The sequence below is a fragment of the Vanessa tameamea genome, chromosome 2 (assembly GCF_037043105.1).
Source record: "Vanessa tameamea isolate UH-Manoa-2023 chromosome 2, ilVanTame1 primary haplotype, whole genome shotgun sequence".
NCBI classification, from domain to species: Eukaryota; Metazoa; Arthropoda; class Insecta; order Lepidoptera; family Nymphalidae; genus Vanessa; species Vanessa tameamea.
In genome coordinates, this window is record NC_087310.1 from 7,757,408 (window position 1) to 7,777,025 (window position 19,618).

Below are 19,618 nucleotides of genomic sequence, written 5' to 3' on the forward strand. Positions count from 1 at the left end.
CTCTGCAATAAGAGGTGAAAACAAATTACTTATAACCAATTTGTATCTTTTCATAAGATATTTTATTTAATTGTAGATAAAATACAAAATAAAAACATATTCATGTAAATTATGAACTTAGACGATCTGTTATTTTATGTTCTTATTATATCTTTATTATAGGTTATGAACCATAATATTTCAAAAATATATAAAATTAATTCTAGACGCTTCTTGAATTTTTCAAATGAAATTTATTTCTCTACATATTATTATATTAATACGTGAGAGATGACTATATAGGTACCTATTTTTATAAAAATTACGCGAACAGAGTAGTATGAGATTTGGAATAGTTAAAGTTTATAAGTAACGTAGAAAGCTATAATTTGTATATAATATGCATTAGAAATACATTAAATTAATTAAAAACAATACATATCATGCATTGAATGCACATATATAATATAAAACATTCATAGTTTACGTTCATACGGCCATTGACAACAAACATCATGTCAACATTAAAAAGCAGTGACGCTTTTTCGACATTAATTGGTTTTTTGATAATGTATCGCCCTGTTGAGCTTAATTATTCATATCTCTAATATCAAATCTTATTTATGTTAGCAGTGAATGACGGTCGAATTTCGACCAATGTGCGACAGCTAATATTTGTTAATGCACATTAGATTTTATTATTATATCGTTCAATAGTATCTACTGTATACTTGCTCAACGTTAAATATACATATTTAATGTAAATATATTGCAATGCAATTATTAGGGACCATCAGAAGCAAGTACATCTGCCTAAATGTGATTTATGCAAAGCAAAATATTTACTTATAACTTGTAAGAGTATCTACTATAGCTGTCAATGAATGGTCACTTATTTGTATTAACTTTTTTATCGTTTAATTGCTTTAGGAATGCTTGATACTTTGATTGCACTACTAATAGTGGGTTTAGTTGTTCTGTGGCCATATCTCTATATTTTGACCATAAACGCCAGAACATAATATAATAATTACGCAACATGTTATTATGTGCTGTATACATATGCCGTGTGTATATATATATCGAAATACATAAAGACATAAATAAATTTGTTTCAATTTTAAAACTTAATATATAAATTAATAAATCTGATATTTCTCTTGATATATTGACTCGTGTCTGCGCTGACCCTAAATTTCTAATTAAACCGCCACTGTCGGCGTTTTATGCTTCTTTTGCCCATTAGTTTAATTAATTCTTGCGTACTCGAACTGTTCTCACGCGGTATCACAACTAAATTACACCGATGTTAGGAGTAAGTATATTTAAATTTATAATCTTGATAGTATAGCGGTAGATCAAAAATAAACGTAATGAGTAGCTTCCTAGGTTTAAGTCACGAACAAGGTTAAATCTATTTTAATAATGGAGTCTTTTCGATTTTGTCTTATATGACTGTTTGTGTACTAACACATCTCGTCATCAGTTACCAAATGCTTTGTATTAGTCATTAAATATTTTATCGATATTAAAATATGTTTTGAAACTGATACAATAATTATTAGTGTTTTTATCACTTTATTAATAATTGTTGAATATGAAATTATACTGTATAAAAAATGATTAAAAATAATATTGAAAAACAAATTACATGATAAAAATTTCACTTACGTTAATGCATATCGACAACAAGTGTTGTTAAACGTTATAAACGTTCTTTGTATTATTTTTGTATAAAATAATGTATCAACATAGTTACACATATAAATAGAATATTTTATTTGAAAAAAAATCCTCATATCAACATTGCAAGCAGTGGTGTCTGCATTAGTTTGGACGTTAGTAATGGTATAATAATTATTTCTATGTTAAGTTGATGTAAATGTTCGTGCGGTAGTTGCTTACGATAAAAAATAAAATATTATAATATAAAACTGAGTTATTTTAAAATATTATTGAATGTCTACTAAACAACTTAAACAAGACGAAACATTGAGGTGCATTACGTGTGTACACAAAAGTTCTATTTATTTCATCATTTCAACCCTTTACTATTAAACAAAGAGGATGAGTCGCCATGTCACCCTTCTCCGAGCCCGCTCATCGCTCGCCGAGTAATGCAGTAGCAAGCTGCGGGCAGTAGCGAGTTACGCCGCACCCGGACCGCACCGCCGCCGGCCATGCACTGACGGACCGCGTGACGAACGGATTTACCTATCCTTGATTCGGACCCTCGGACAATAGGGAGGACCGGTCATCGTATTGTATACGCGTGACCCTTATCATATTGCTTAGTCAACTGACCGGTGTCCAACGGCGTCATGCAAAACGCCCTCGAACGCTAATTCGGGGTTGCCGAGCTGCCCCTCCGTGACCAGTTTTCAACCCGTTTTGCAGGTATTATTGATTATTGTTTGTCTGACCTGTTCTGACCATTGCCTAAAAAAACGTAACAGTCATCCATAGTAGTAAATTTATGAATGTATCTTTATTTCTATGACGTTAAGATTGCTAAAGAAATTAATATATCTATCGTATTTATTTGTTATATTAAGTTATATCACCGACACCAGGTGGTCGTGCGAATGAATTTTCCATTAAGTTTAACTTTAAATTTATTTCAATTTTAAGGTCATTGGATTTTTATGTTAATAGTCAGGTTTTTCTAAGATTTAAAAGTTCAAGGGTTTTGTTAGTATATTGATTTTTGAGATCCATTTGTTTTATTAGTTGTTTAAATTTAATGTTTTTGTTATATTGTTTGGATGGGTATTGTAGTTTTTCAGTCAAGAGGAATTAAAGGAACTTTGGATACCTAATTCCACTTCATATAATATGAGGCATTTGAGGAATTTGAAAGCATTTTATAGCAAGTTATTAGAAAAAAATGTTGAGTTAATATTTAATTTATGATAGTTTCCTAACAAAAGACATATTACGTCTTTAGAGGTAGCTATTGATTTACTCATAAACCGACAATATTTTTTAATTCCTTATTACATGTTATTACGGTTAAAAATAAGGTAGGCCTAACGTTACGTTTCCGCATTGTGGCTCAGTCCGCGCTCGTTAACAAATTTATTGCGAGTTTGACCGTGAGACCTGAAGCGTAGCTGTTTTTTGCTTAATGTGTTATTTATTAAAATTTGATTATAAAAAAATCGAAGTTAATGTTGAGAGCCGGCATCTGTGTCAAAATTTAAAAAATCGTACATAAATACTATCGCTTATTATGTGTTTAATGAATATGTATCAAGTTCTGTTCACATTTTATCGTTAATGAGAAACCTCGATTTAACTTATGATTTAAATGTAATTAATATGATAACGTATAAAAATAACGATATTATGACGGCAGCACTGACGACATTTTATTGAAAATAACTCTATCTTAATTGATTTAATATATATGAGATCTTATATAGAGGCCTTCACTTATCTATAAAACCTTACAACTTTTTTATCATTGAAAATATGTCGAAGAAACGGCGAAAGAATAAAAAATGGGTAGAAAGTAAATCTGGAAGTAATAATAAAACTAAATTTGAAGACACCAAAAGAACCGCCAAAGTGTCAAAAGCATGGAGCGAAGACGTGGCAGGTAGATGTGGTATAGGTTCGTGTACCACGACATAAATTAGAATAGTATTTTCGAATATCAAATATTAGTTATGGCGGCGATCTTTGTGCAAACAGGTAATGTTTATTCCTCTAAAAACGTTGACATCGGCGCGCGACCACTCACGTTTTTGTTTAGTTAAAAATAATAATTGATTTTTTCACTACTTAGTGTAGCTCTACAGATATAGCGGTACATAATTATGGAATATTTTGTTATGGAACTCTTCTAAAATATTTCCATCTTTATACATACCAATCAAAATATACTTTACAATAACTGTATATCATGATGGTCCATATGAGATACAGAGTGTCATGTCATAGTATACATGAAACATATAATTGAATACTAATGTAAATTGAAATCTTTTTACAATCACGAGAGAGGGCAATAAATAAAGCTTCGCCGAAGAACGGGAGCAATTAATATGGGTGCGCCAGCTCGCGTGAAAGTAGTCGACTTACGGTCCACATGTATGTTCTCTTTGACCACGTGATTCTCTGTAAATGTTACGATACTTGTACAAAATATTAATAATTTCACTATCTCGAATATTAATTAGGGTTTTTGTAATTATATAACCATTATATGTAGAAGTGAAAATACGCAGTGATATGCAAATACATGCTAATACTAAGTCTTAATGTAGGTACTGCTTAACAACTTAATTAATCAATAATTTAAGTTTTATTACAATATAATTCTTGAGAAAACACATAAAATATTTAGTAAAGTAATTATGTGTGTGTTGAGTTTCATTGTATCCTTACATAGTACCAAGTTTTTGTATGCTTAGCGTCTTTCCGAGAATCCAATGCACGCCCAGTAAAGTTTTTCTAGGTACGTGCGTGAGTGAGTTTAGCAGGAATGCGGCCCAGGAGCCTGTGCTCTACCATGGACGCATTCGAACCAAACTAGCTATTTTATATATACTTTGCTAATTAGATTGAATTCTAATATTTCAATCTAATCAAACGAGTTGCCGTGAATCGTCTGTAAGCTTTATAAATCTTCGTAATCACGCATTGAATCGGCAGATTTATGAAGTAAGGATGAACTACTGGTAAATATCATCAGAGTAAAGAAGGGAAGGCTGATTCATACCTACTGAATGCATTGTAGCTACGGGCTACGCGCCGTAGATCATAATCGGACGAGTATTTATTGGTGCGCGAGCTTTCTAAGGCTCGGTCTTTGGTTAAGGCTTAGTGCATACAAATGTGACAGCACACTATGTATTTTGTTATTTATTTTGATAAAATACATTACAAATTTATATATATAAGTATTATGTAAGCTAAAGTAGAGTAAATTGTGACTTGTTACTTTTTAAAGTCACAAGTTTAAAAAAATATAAGTATGATTGTTTTAAACGACATATTTGGTATATGTATAATGTATTAGTTCTTTATCAATCAAAAGCCAGAAAATTTAGAAAAATTAGTGACATCAATAATATAGTTAACCTCCAATAAACGATAACACAATGAAATAAAAAATAATATATAGTAAAAGATTATTTTATCTTAATCGCAGATGAAGGTTGTGCAACAGGTCGGAATGTAAATTTATGGCGTTCTGTTAACTTTTCTAAATGGCTTTCAATTCCGAAACACGACGTCGGTTTTAAGCGGGCCCTCTAACATATGCCTGACCTTAACGTTGTTGCACCTCCATCTTGCTCTAACACACGGCTAACCATTGGATTACAGGCGTCGATTAATTAACGGTATAAATAAATCTCCACACAGACGCTCGTAAAATTAGGAGTCTTCTTTTATAATTATTTTTTGTTAAGAACAATGAGTATAAACAGTGATAATGAATCTACGGTAATACGTTTATATAATAACGAAAGTTATATGTAGTAACGATTGTTAAAAGCGCTTCGTTAAATAAATGACAAAGGCTGGCTTATTTTGAATATAAGTACACGTATTATTGCAAATTGCAATCTGTTGTTACTATTCATAGTATTCGTTTATAGAAATTAGTCGTCAATTTTGGCTATTCACAAAAGAGGCAACTAATAATAATCATATTATTAACGATCGCCGCGCTCGCACTGCGCATGGCGTAGTATGTTCGTCACATAGCGGAATAAACAAATCTTGACGTTTGCCTTTCTGACATTAGCTAATTTGATGCGTCTTGACGAAGTCAAAGTAGAATAAAATATGATACCGTTTAATATGTTTTTTTTATCGAGCGCTAAGTTATCATAATAATCTATGGACATTTGATACTAAACAAGATTTCGTAAGTCGAGTTCTCGAAAGAATATTAAACCAAAACTCATTTAAGGTTTGTTACTGTAAGTAATGTGATGTCAATTTTCTATGCTTTTGGAATATAGTTATATATATATATATATTTATATATATATATTTATTTATAATTATGTATGTGTATATATATTTAAACGTAATTAAAGACACTATTTAAATCACATCTTTTAGTTGTTCAATAGTCAAAATTACATATCGTGGTAGTAATTGTAGTATAATGCTCCGGGGAGAGTGCGGACAGGGGATGTACCCCGCGCGGTACCTGCCGGGTCTCGGGAGCGTGTGAAGTCCGGCGCAGGCAGGGGCCCTTTACAAAGGCGTATTCAAATGCGCTCCTGGACGCGACTCGAATGAATGTGCAACCCTATGACCATATTATTTTTAACATGCGAAGATAATGGCTCATCGGGGCGATTCTTAATTTTTTGCCTCTTTCTTATGCGCAACCCTTTATTAGGGTCCGCAGTGCTTAAGGGTTTTTGTGCAACCGACGTATGTTGTCATTAACGAATATTTATAATTATATTTTTACCGCAGGCGGATTGAATTTCGTTTGAGTTTTGTCTGTCATTTAATAGATTGCAATATACATACACGATAAACCATATCAATGTATACACTATAAATAATGAGTTTCTAAATGTGAGAGTCAACTGTTTATTTGTGAATAATATTATATTTTAAAAAACAGTAATTTAAATAGGTTACTTCAAATTAAGCAGAAATATATATATATTTTAATCCACGTCAGCAAATGTTATCTTAAAAAATTGTAACTATTACTTCCAATTATTAAAAGCTTTATTAAATGCGGTATATTAAATAATAATTATCACAGACCTCTCCCAAACCTGTGATTATAACGCTTTAACCCATAATTTGGCAATCATTCACTAACAAACTTCAAATGTATTGTAAGTAGCGAGACTGCACGAGCTAGCCCGCTGGGAGCTGTGACCAAGAGTCTATAATTTTGCGGTCGTTTGCAGGTGTTTATAACTTACTATAGCTCACCTTGATGTTATAATTTACTGTTTTTAATGTTTTTAAAAGCGTAAAACGCGAATTTATGCTCAAAGTCCAATATTCCTGTCAGTCTGTCGTTTTCATGCGTGTTTTATTTCAAATAGGTATACGTGAATTAAATAAAAATTGTTTGAATATCTTATCAAATATTGCAAATAAACTTTCACAAATTATTTCACACGGTTTATAGACAGCTCACACTTGACCATACCATCTTATAAATAATAATGAAGAAATTGCAACCCTCATCCCTTTTGTTATATCTTCACCCTTTCTTCGGCCTGTGTCCATAAGCGTTATACCGACCTATGATAATGTCTCACAGCTTCAATAGGGATATGTATTGTCTTGCAGCCTCCGAGGGTCCTGCCGCGAATTTATGCTCGCCTGTCATAACAGAATGAATTTACGCATTGTGAATCAATACAGTGATTTGATCTATAGGCAGCCATTGTTTCTGAGTGTCGAACTTACACAACGTATTGGGATATGATTGCAAACAATAAGAAATATACCTACCCTCGCTTTTGTTAGATATACTGTATTGTTTATTGTGTAACGTTTTATTTAAGAGAAGTCAATTTTAAAATAAAGACTAATTACGCAATATAAAAATATTTATACAAAAAGCGTCAGCTTAATGGAACTGACTTAATCGCACGTTTAGCCTCCTATCAGCCCATGTTTGCCCTCAATACTGTAATTTCATAATTCAAGCGTTTAAATGCATAGCTTTCCGTGAGCGCTCCGAAAAAAAAATTGCGGAGTCTTGCTGGAGCGGCCATTACGGCCCTTAAAATAACATCGTACGTTTAAGTTAATGACAGACACACCGACAAAATGCACTTATAATTGCATATACAAAGAATTTCGTGAAAATTATTAAGTACATACTTTTGACGTAATTCGCTTGCTTGCATATATGACTTTAGTTTCAAAGATACATTTTATAAAATAATATTAATATAAGAAATATATATTAATATGTCTTTATTAACAAGAAATAGCATCAGTATACTTTACTAAAAAAAAGATTATACTGCGTTTTATTTTTATACTTTAATAGTTAGTTACTATGACTACTACTTGAAGTCGTTAATTGTTCTTTTCGTGTGTTCATAATTTTTTTTAACAGATTTTGTAGCTATAAAAATGTTGACATTCTTTTATTATGAATTACATCGTAATTGTAGGTATGGATATCTATGATTATCTACAGGCAATTCATTATATTTTTTAAATGGCATAAGTAATTAGCAGTCTCTGGTTGAGGACATTCAGCCCAAGCCAGTGCGTAGAATAAGTAAAACTATAAATTCTTGTAACTAGTCTGTGGTTACTAGGCCATAATCGACGTTGCATATTTGCATAATTGTTGCCACTAAGTGTCTATATCTACATAAAATTGCTGTTTTTTTATGATTCTTCTATATTTAAACGCCGTGAAAATCGATTTCATTAAATATTATCTTCTGTTCTTCTAGAAACTTGTAATGACAAGTATAATGTTTACTTTGCTAAAATGCCTCCGTATAAAACTTTTGAAGTGTGTGAAGTATTAATAATAATAATATGGAAAATCAAATTGTTCATTCTTAATTAGTGCTTATATTCCTATAATAGACTTAGATTATATCTGCATAATCATGTTAAATATGTCCTTAAAAATGAAAATTCGCTTTCTTATAAAGTATTAAAATAGGACCCAAATTCTAAAAAGTTTTATAATGCACTCTTATAATTCTAAGATTATATTATATAATAATTTGTACATTTTTATAGTAACTAACAGATAGTAAATAACAGATTTAGTAGTACATATGTACAAGTAAGCAGATATTCCAACATTTTGATTTACATGGAAACGGAAACCGCTGCACATCCTCTTGTATTTAATAGAGGTAATAGGAATCGCCTTAGGCATTTAAAAGATAAGATGAATACTGTCTACCGTCTCTCCGACCACTTTGACCTCTTATACTTACACCTCATGGTTTACGTTTTCTCTCATAAATAAGCCTGTAAGTAAGAACGCAAGAGAATAACTATTATTGTTTTGCAAATAAAATTTATATGATTTAAATTTCGTTATATTCATTTATTGTAACCAAAGTAAAACATTACGTTTTAATATGAAATTTTCTTTAGGAAAAATATATTTATATTCGAGTAGAAGTCAAAGTAATATTTTGGATAATTTTCGTCTATTTGTCCATCTGAGATTATGCTAAATGGCCCTAAAAACCGATGAAACCGATAAAAAAAGGATAATGGAAGCTGTATATAGAAATATTATAAAACTGAATACGGATGTTCTTAGCTTATGTTTGCAAAACTTGCTTATATCAAACGCATTTAAACATACATATCCTAACATTTTTTGAATTCTAACTTCTCAAAGAAATAATTATCGATAAATTTTTCATGTTGAAAGTTGTTCAAGGTTTAAATATACTATATCAAAAAAACTATACAGACGCAATTCAGGCGGTTAATACACACATAAAAATAAAAATACGATATTAGACAGAATATTTTAAAATTAACAAGCAATTCTGGTAATTTAAATTTATAGTCATCAGTTTCACCGTTATTGGCACAAAGATAAAGCTAGTAAGTCGAATGAATATTTACATTAAGCAAAATTAAGATGTAAATAAATGTATAGAATCATTAACGAAGGTTCGCTCTATATTAAACGAGAATATGCAAACGTGATTCTATTTGTATCGATTATACTAAGTAATGTAATAATCCATAGAACATACAACTGACAGACAACCTTCGGGTTATAATCTTACGTATGAGCACCTTAAAAGAAGAACGGAAATTCCATATGTGAATGGCATTCACTCTCACAAATACAAGTCCTGGGAATCATTTAATATGTGACATCAACGTTTCTGTGAGATATTTATGTTTTTAAGTAGTATTTCATATTTGCGATAATACTAATTAGGTATCATTAAAAAGAATAGATACTAAAATATTTAACGGATCTTATCTAATTAGATTCTAACTAGTTCATTATGAATTAAATTATTTGAAAAAAAAAGAAGATTAAACATGTACATATTTTTAATCAAATTATACACTTTAGTTTAGTTGATTGTACACAGTAGATTCGGGTAGATATAATTATTCTTGTTTTGATTTTATTTTTACTATAAAGTTGTAACGCATACAGTCAACCACTTAAGGCTTTAAATTTTTAATAGCAATGAATATTTGTATTTCGACATTTTTTTTGATATAGTCAAATCTGTTAATGCTTTTAATATATTTTATTAATAATAGTTAATTATAAAAAAGAGTTTATTTTTTTCAAAATTATTCTAGAAACGACTTTAGAGCGCATAGTAGCACATAGTAGCATATTTATAATTATGAAATTATATATTTTTTTCTAATAAGAATTTATCATTTGGAATTAAGAAGATGATATAATAAGTAGGCTAAAAGTATAAAGCAATACTTGCAATAAGCAAATCGTATAAGATTATTTTAGTTTTAATATACATTAAGAGACTAACAGATTATTATTGGGTACATTCATTACATTTAAACGGTTTAATTAAAAATCAAAGTTAAATATGATCATTTTACAAACTAATTCACAAGAGCGTGTGTGAATTATATTAAATAATACGCAATATGTTTATTATAATGCGATTCATTTATTTATGTAATATATTAATAAAATCGTTTAAAAATAGTATTCAGTTTTCTTGTACTTGTAGAAATTAATGTTAAGTTTATACTGTAAAAAATGATCCAACAGTGAATTATAATATCGAGGTTAATATTTTTGAGAGCGTTTCGTAAAGTTAAATTAATATGAAATGTGGAGGTAGAGTGAGCTCAGAAGCCCCTAAGGCTTTCTGCGGTGGACCGTGTAACGGTTGCGAATGGCGCTGATTTATTGTGGATACCCATTGATGACTGAACTATTCGATTTGCATTTAGATAACGTATCGGAAGGTGCGGGCGGAACGTCCGTCATCGTCGTAATTTACCCTGTTGCATGTAAATTTAATAACTAGAAGTTTAAATTAACTTGACCGAAGAGTTGTTTTTGAATATTATAAAAAAATTATATCAAAAACTAGTAGTTAATTGTCAGATTATATAAGTGACTATGGGGAATACATTAACAAACAATGCACACCAATGTACATTTTAAATATAAAAATTGTTCTAACAATGGCTATTAGTTATGACAGTGCATAATGCTTATAATTGTTCTTTATTATAATTTATTTGCCGTAATTACAATAGTACTCTGTATTACAGATTGTATCAAGCTATACATCTCGGTTAAGTCTAATTTATAGCATAGCAATTCGTCTAGGGTTGCAGGCACTAGGTAGTGGCGGCGCGAGGCGCGAGGCGCGCGGCGGAAGGCTGATGGCGGTGCGCAGCTATTCAGGTTGCTCGTAAATTATCGACCTCCGCAATTAGCAGGCGCCGATTTGGCGCATTATACATCTGGCTGCTATAGATTCATAGAGTCAAATATCCTTTACAACGGATAAATATTATCGGTTACATAATATTTTCAATATCTTGAAACTCTACAAAATTTAATTTATAAATTGTGGTAGGTATTCTCAAGACAGTTATTTATACCTCTATCCATATAAACTGGCAAATAAGCAAGTACCTAGTCGTATAAAGTTACTAATTTGCAAGTTAAATGTTGACATGCAAATTTTATACTGAAGATAGGCATATTTTAAGTTATAATCAATGTTAAGTGGCGTCGATATGATGTTACTAAATATTATATTAAACGGAAGCGGTAAAAGACAAGATGTGCGAATGTTTTAACAAAATATTTCAGTTAGTGCGTTTAATCGTACCGTCAAACAGATGTTATCTGTTGTAACGAATGAACGACCTAACATCGATGCATAAAAGGAAGACGCATACGCCCTTAATTGCGAGATATCCGTCAATATCTCCTACAGTATGTAAATAGGCGTCGGACGTAATTAAAACTTATCTCTCGCCCTGCCATCGCAACCTCGCCATCGCTACATCGCTGATTGCTTCGTAAAATGATTGACATACAATTTTAACTGCAAATCGATAATGAAAACGTTCCCGAGTCGTTAATTCATACTGTATTTATTGTTGACAATTACTATTTGCAAAGGGATAATTGATCGCGTTCTCACAATTGTCAGTCTGTTGACGAGTTGTTTGCAAGTTTACAGTATTAAAAAATTCGTGTTGTCGTAAGGCGCCGTCTTCTGTCCGAGATACCAGATACTTGTTTGTAAATGAAATCCTTTTTATTTTACTCTGTCGTTTTTCATAAGGCAGTTTCCTATAAATTATCTTAATGCGACAAGTATTTATATTGCCTTGTAGTTTGTTGATTTTTTGTTTACTTTTTGAGGTATTTTATAATCGTTTTGCACATTTTTTAATTTTGTTGTCAGAACGGTTTGTGAGATAGTAATGTATTTATCTAACGGCATATAAATTCCGAAGGAAAGATTTTGATAAATTCAGGCTAGTTGTTTCGCAAATAATTTCTATTCTTATCCTTGAGTACAATCGTAAATTTTCGAGCGGTCTAAATTATTGCATTTTCTCAACAGTTTCGACGGTTTATCTAAAATTCTGTAGTTAAACAAAGCGATATCACAGCTGGGAGCATTAAATCACTTTCGGTTTGTATCCGTGGGCAGTGTCGCCGATCTTTCGGGCATACCTAATAGCTTCGCGATTTAATTATAGTGGCCGGAGTTCAGCATAATCGGTCATAAATCAAATTATATAGATACCTGTCAGACACAACCTGTTTCAATTCGCACGGCACAATGCATGCCGCGGCCGCGCTCCGCATTGTGCAGGCCATGTCGCTCCTAATTTATACCTTCATGCTCATTTTCAGACAGCATCCGAACTGCTTTATTTTTTTTAATAGTCACCCTTTAAAGTGTCGTGAATCCGTTTACATTGTTATCTGTACATTTTATTATTTATAGAATTTATAGATTAAGAATCGTACCATTGTTCGAAGGACTTTTATTCGTTGTACGTATATTATCATTTTACACAAAATTGAAAACATTAACATTTCTATTGAATCGTTTCTATACAATGGTCTCGATTGAATATAAATATGATACCTACTTACTTTCAAGAAAAGCGATGGTTTATTATATTCTTAAAATTTTACTATTTTAGGCTTTATAATTTATCATTTCATAAATTTGTATTTATCCTCAAAAATTATCTTAGTATAACCATAAACGTGATATACATATGTATATTTGTTAGGATATGAAAATGTGTTTAATAACAATGAACAAAGTTTCATTGTAAAATATTTTTCCAAATTCTGCTTTTCAACGAAAAAATTATCCTTAATTATAAAATGGACTGTCTGTCGCTATTGTCCACTTTAAAGTAACATTTTTGCGCTAAAGCAAGTTTGGTCAGCGCTGGCTTGTGGTTCTGAAATCTTTTATTTGATGTAAATTCTATATACTCAATTATCAATTATATTTGCTTACAATATATATTGGTTTGGTAAAATAATAACAATACTTGAAGATTGTATTGCCATGAAGCTTAAAATATAACCGTATATTTTTACAGGAAATGTATATATAATATAAACTTATAATAAAAGCTATTAAGTAATGCGATTATGTAAAACATGGACCACACGCAAGCAATAGAATTAGAAAAGTCTATCTTAACGGAAACGATGCATTTATTATGGTTTTCGGTAAGTAGCGTGCGCCGCGGGCGTTCCTTCTTTCTAAACTCGTAACTCATTTAATAAGACACTTTACGCGAGCTAAACTAAATATACTTAAGCTTAGTGCTCATAACATCGATCAAATATTTCATTTTGATTTGTAACTAAGAAGTTACGTTTCAAGTTTCATTCGTAAAAACCATAATAACTTTTGAAAGGACTACTATTCATTAAGTGTATTTTATTTTTAAAGATCAACTGATAACATTATATTTGAGACAGTAGCGTAGTTGCAATAAAAATGAAATTCCATCATGTAAGTTTTTTGTTCAGTAGAATTAACGGCAGCTTAAGATAAGTCGTTTTAAATTGATCTGCGATAAACGTCTGGTAGTTTTTGTCTAGTTTACTCGTTGGAGTAATTGCAAGCACAAAGAGCGGAGCGGGTGCGTCGAGCCATTCAACTTCGATCAATAGACAACGAGGCACTGACGACCTTCGATACTAATTGTATTTCCTCGTTTTAATTCATTGTTATTATAAATAATGGCAAAAAATATTTACTCTTTTACTACCTTGAATATCATAATATACAAGATATCAAAATCATTGGACAGCTTTATATTTTGCCATAAAAACTCCCTTCGACTTAAAGTCGAATTCAAATCCAACAGATTTCAATAGTTACATAATTCGGTACTACAAAAAAAAAATGTTCCTCTTGGATAAGTTAATCTTTTGTCATTCGTTTTGTAAGTTTATACAAAGATTTTTATGATAATAAAACCTTTGAAGTGAAGTGGCTATTCAGATTTAAGCAACCGCGACCACGTCTCTGGTTTAGAGTACGCAGAACGAATAAAACGGAATTTTATATAAAATTCCTCGAATAATGTTCAAAACATTCATTGACGTGACGTCAAAGTCGTGAATGATGTCAATCAATGGTCAACGGTTTTATAAATGTAATACAAAAATAAGTTCAAAATGTGTTATGTTAATTTTTAATGTGTGCATATATTTTCGCAATTTTCTATGGATTTTTTTTTTCTATTGTCTAGTATATATATACTTACTATACATATTTTCTTAAATTTTGAAATAATGATCAGTACAAAACATTTCACATTGCAATAAAATCAAATCGAAATCAAAATATTCTTTATTCATGTAAGCTCATAAAAGCACTTTTGAATCGTCATGTTACAGTGTTGAATCAAATGTAGATGTGTAGATACTCCCATGATCCCATGAAAGATTATATAGTGACTAAAAACTAAAAAGACAATCAATCTGGTTTTTAAGAATATAATTTTCTTTCTAATTTGCATATATTTATATTTGAAACGGTATTTTAAAATTTAGAAAAATAATTTAGCTCGAACAGTAATCTTTACAGAAAAAGGTATTAGCGTTTGTGTATTCGTTATTGTTCACTAGCATTTATTTATAACATTTAAAATCCTTAAGATCTACTAGTTACGCGGACGGGAGACATGACTTATTTAGTGCCCATGTTGCGTTTCCATCTTTAATCTGCGTGGGCGCATATTTCCAAGAAAACATTTCTTGTTGTCCGTACATAATACTGCCAAGAAAACAGAAGTAATAATGTTAGCCATACATATACGGTGAAGAACTCCGTAAATGAATCATCGCATATGCGTTCCTCGTCATCGCACAAAAAGAGGTTTGTCGAAAATGTTTCTCATTTGGTTTGTTCTGTGCTCGCGAGCAGTAGGTACTCATCCCTTATTTATTTATCCCGGTATGAAGAATTCAATTTTTTGTAGCACTATAACAGCGTGCGTCCAATACAGCCACAATTCGAAAGAGCGAATTCTTTAATTGACGAAATGCAGTAAAGCTACATTCCATCTCGGATCGTTAGCTTCAATGTGGGAATATAAAATGTATTAATAATGACACAATGTCATCATCGCAAAATAAAAATAGTACTAATACTAATATATCTAATTAGGTTCTGCTAATGCTTAGCGAGAAATTTTTGGAAATGTACGTAATTACCAAGTTATTATTGAAAATTAACTGATTAATTTCTATTACTTTATTAAAATAAACGCTTCAAAAGAATTTAATAGATATCCAATTCGTATATGTAATCATATAACGATATTTACGATATCCGTTGAGAATAATAATAGTCTTTTAGAGTATTAGAAGTTGTAATGTCGGTTCGGCTTAATGAGTCATTAGCGGGATCGATGCCGGTTTCTCTTATCAGAGATGATAAAACGTGCGTAGATTTAACCGCTCCCTGCACTTTCCCTCGCGCCCGCTGCACCTGCCGCCTTACTGTCGGCCCAGCGAGTTGTAGCTGCAAAGCTAGTTCCCTGGCTAATGCGTAATTCAACTCAACTAACTGCAATATCGCAATGCAATTCTTTACTTTAATGAATATAATATACAACGCTGTATTTCCAGTATTTATTAAGTTTCTGAAATAAAACACTCATTTCTATATCATATCCCCTCTCTTCTGTTTCGTACTTTTACCCTAGGTCGTTGAAGAAAGGTTTTATTGAAATACTTATTCAAAAAAAAAAAAATGGCCGTTTTTAATTAAATAAAGAGGCTCGAGTAATTAAAAACAGTTTTTTCTTGATACTTAAGTCTATATCGAGGCTGTGGTTGTTTTAATTAAAAGATTAATAATGAAGCAATCGAGTTGCGAGGCAACGACCGGAGAGGATAAGCACGCCAGGCGGGCGCACGCAACCCTACGAGACATGCGTGTCGCTCCGTTACGACACCTACACCAAATTTTTCCACATGCCCGAACAGCCGAGATAAGCGACGAACGACGCCAACGTGTTATTTATTAACGAACCGAATGATCGATAGCTGGACGCGACACCGGACGTCGACGTGGACGATGTGGACGAGCGCCTTTCGAAACACCGCCGCCGAGTGCCGACACTTCGCTCACAACTCGTTGCGACCTCAGATAAAAATGACTCATGCTTCATTTTATTCGAAAATTATTGTTATTATTATTACTAAAACTAACAAATCGATTAAGCAATATCATATTAAATAGTTTTAAAAATGTTATCTCAGTCATGTCTTGATGAATATTCATTAAGTTATTATTAAATTATTTGCGATAGGAATACTATATAATATAAATATAAATTGACATTGATGGATGTCATGATCAGTGTTAACGCTAAAATATGAAACCAGCGATCATGACATTTGACCTTAAAGCAAATGCAAAATCGACATGTTTTAAATAAAATGATAAGATGTTCGCATGATTTTTAACCAAGGTTATACCAGTTGTCTGAGATACCTACGTTCGGAGATGAATGGCCGTATCGAATGTTTTGTTTGCATTACGGCATATTTCCTTCAACCCTTTTCACGGAGCTATCCGTTCCGCTCTAGCATACGTCACGTCTCGGTGACAGCTGCGCGTGATACTTTCTAATCGCTCCATTCAATAGTGAACCCAAACAAACACACAAGGAGAAGGCGAATTGCGAAACACAAATGGCACGAACAAATGACAAAAGATTGATCAATTAATTATTTATAGATACTTAAATAGATTTAAGTAGTTTGATTGATTATTTTACATTACTTAATTTTCTTATCAGTTGCAAGCAAAAGTGATAGGAAACGGATCGGTAATTCGAGGTTCATGTGCGCAGGGCAGGTTAGACCAGTCCCGATGGCCTCGCAAGGACCCCAGCAAACCTGTTAGATTCGTTGCACGATTTTTACGTGCGCACCTACCGGAATCTCATTCACGTGGTGAAGCCTCGCCGCCCGCGCCCCGTAGCGCCCGCCTGCCAGTTAACTCGTCAAATGACTCACGCTTTGGCCGGTTAAATGCCAGAAGCTGGCTTTACCAGTTTTCTGAACCAATTCGCATATTTCTATTCCATCTTGACACTAATGTTAAGTAGCCTATGTTAATTATTTTGAAGAGCTACAAACCTGGTCGTTTTGGATATTAGACATATACGAACAATGTTTGGCATCTGTTTTATGTAGTGCATTAAAATGATAAGTTGTAGACAGGTCTCAATATAAATAAATGTAAATTTAATTATACTATTTTGTAATTACAATTATACTTTACAAAATTTACTAAAGAGACGGTGGTGAATTGATTTCAGCTTATAAATAACTCAACAATATCGCAAATATAGATATTTATTATCAACTCGGCTCAGTGACTAACGAAATGACCTCGATTTGTAAGAAATAGCTAGTTTTGATAGAGTTTGACAATTTATCTGAGATTACTTTGTAAGTACTGCGTTTATAAAGTACAGAAAATAAAATATGATTTAGAACGTTGCGGTCTCGGTATTAAGACATAGTTGATTAGTTATACTTATTAAATTAACAACAAATATTGACCTCCCGTGATATCAACAAACCACCAGGAACAGGAATCAGGTAGAGTAGAACTACTATCCGGTCAAACTCGTCCAACGCGTGCTTCCAACATTTTTTATTTATTTGTCTGCATCGTCGGATACCGCTGGTTGTGACGTCAGACAACCTAAACTGGTTGGCGAGGGAACAGGGATTTGCCTTGTATCCTTCCGGTTCTGCAAGTGGTTTGGACCTGTTCTACATTCAGGTTGTGCAGCAGAAAGCGACCCGACCCGTGTGACGTATGGCCATCCATTCAAATAGTCACTGAAAGATCGCGAATTTCCCAATTAGGATCTTCGTTAGATCGAGAGGTTGTTGAGCCAGTCCGCTTTTTGATAATAAGCTCGTTTGAACCGGACACCCGGGTCGCTGACTCACGATTGTGTGCAACAATTAGCGTACGTATTATATCGCTGTATTATGCGATGACGCCCGTTGATGTATACCATCAAAGGTCAGTATCCGTACCAAAATGGTCACGCCTAATAACTGGTTCGTCAGATGTAGTCGATCCAGTTGTAAAACTACAGGCTTGGGATACCAGTATTTTACGTTTACTTCATTGATACGACACACTCAATGAAAATTGGTCTGTCGTTTCATATGTGACGTCAATAGTCGACTTAGGTTTGCACATTACAAGTTTTATTAAACTTAATTGACTCATACTACATACATGAAATAACACAAATGTTTGAGATATGTTTAACGCTATTGCAGAATTTGAATATTTATAAATTATTAACAAATGTTTAGGGACATTTGTAAAGCTCGATAGGAATCTTCATACATTTAAGTACAATTATGTTTTTAATGCATATAAACAGAATTAATCATAATATATCTTTTGTTCATAGGAGACGCAAGGAAATGATGGAAGTCAGCGGTGAATCTTGGCGCGCTTATTACACTGGGGGAGCCGAACATCCGCTGAGTGCTGCTACTTCGGTTCTCGGCGTAGCAGATGACTCACAACCTCAGCCCCTCGTCACTGAATACTACAAGCTGCCTCCACTAGCGCAAGAGACGCACCTCAATCTTCATAAGGAAGTCTGGTCGTAAGTAAAATCATGTCAAATCATATCACTTGATGTATCTGATATTATTGTAATGACAATTCGACATCTGGCGTAGTGGGTAACTATTTAATAAACAAAATCGAAAAAAGGCTACTTTTATAAATGTTATATCAATGCGGAAAACATAATTATATCAAAGTCGAAAAATCAATATTAAATGTTTATGATCTTCGTCTGAACCGAAGTCGATTCCGGAAAATCAATCATCGATTCTCACGGCCGTATATTACGTCGATGTTCGTGTATAGAGGCAATTATCATTATAATCGACGAATATCGAAGCACAGTGAATACGAAATGAATTCGCGTAAAATTTATATGTAAACTATGATAATATTCAATCTTTTATTTTTTTTACGAGTACAGTTTCAGACGGGGTGCAATGTTGCCGAGTCTCACGGCCGAGTACCCAGAGACAGAAGCCGCGTGGCTTCCGCCCCAAAGAAAGGTGTAAGAATAACAAATAATAAAAATGTTAATGTTCCAC

General features: G+C 32.4%; 1 protein-coding gene across 4 annotated transcripts in view; it reads left to right on the top strand.

Moving 5' to 3' along the window:
* Positions 1–19,618, top strand: part of Grh (grainy head) — an 89,969-nt gene that overhangs the window by 29,603 nt on the left and 40,748 nt on the right. For 3 of the 4 annotated variants that reach the window (XM_026637878.2, XM_026637877.2, XM_026637879.2), the window contains exon 3: positions 18,910–19,110. In XM_026637878.2, the coding sequence (XP_026493663.1) occupies positions 18,910–19,110 (201 nt within the window). Of the gene's footprint in view, positions 1–2,153; positions 2,377–18,909; positions 19,111–19,618 lie in introns of those variants that run through there. The other variant, XM_026637880.2, reaches the window with a different exon arrangement.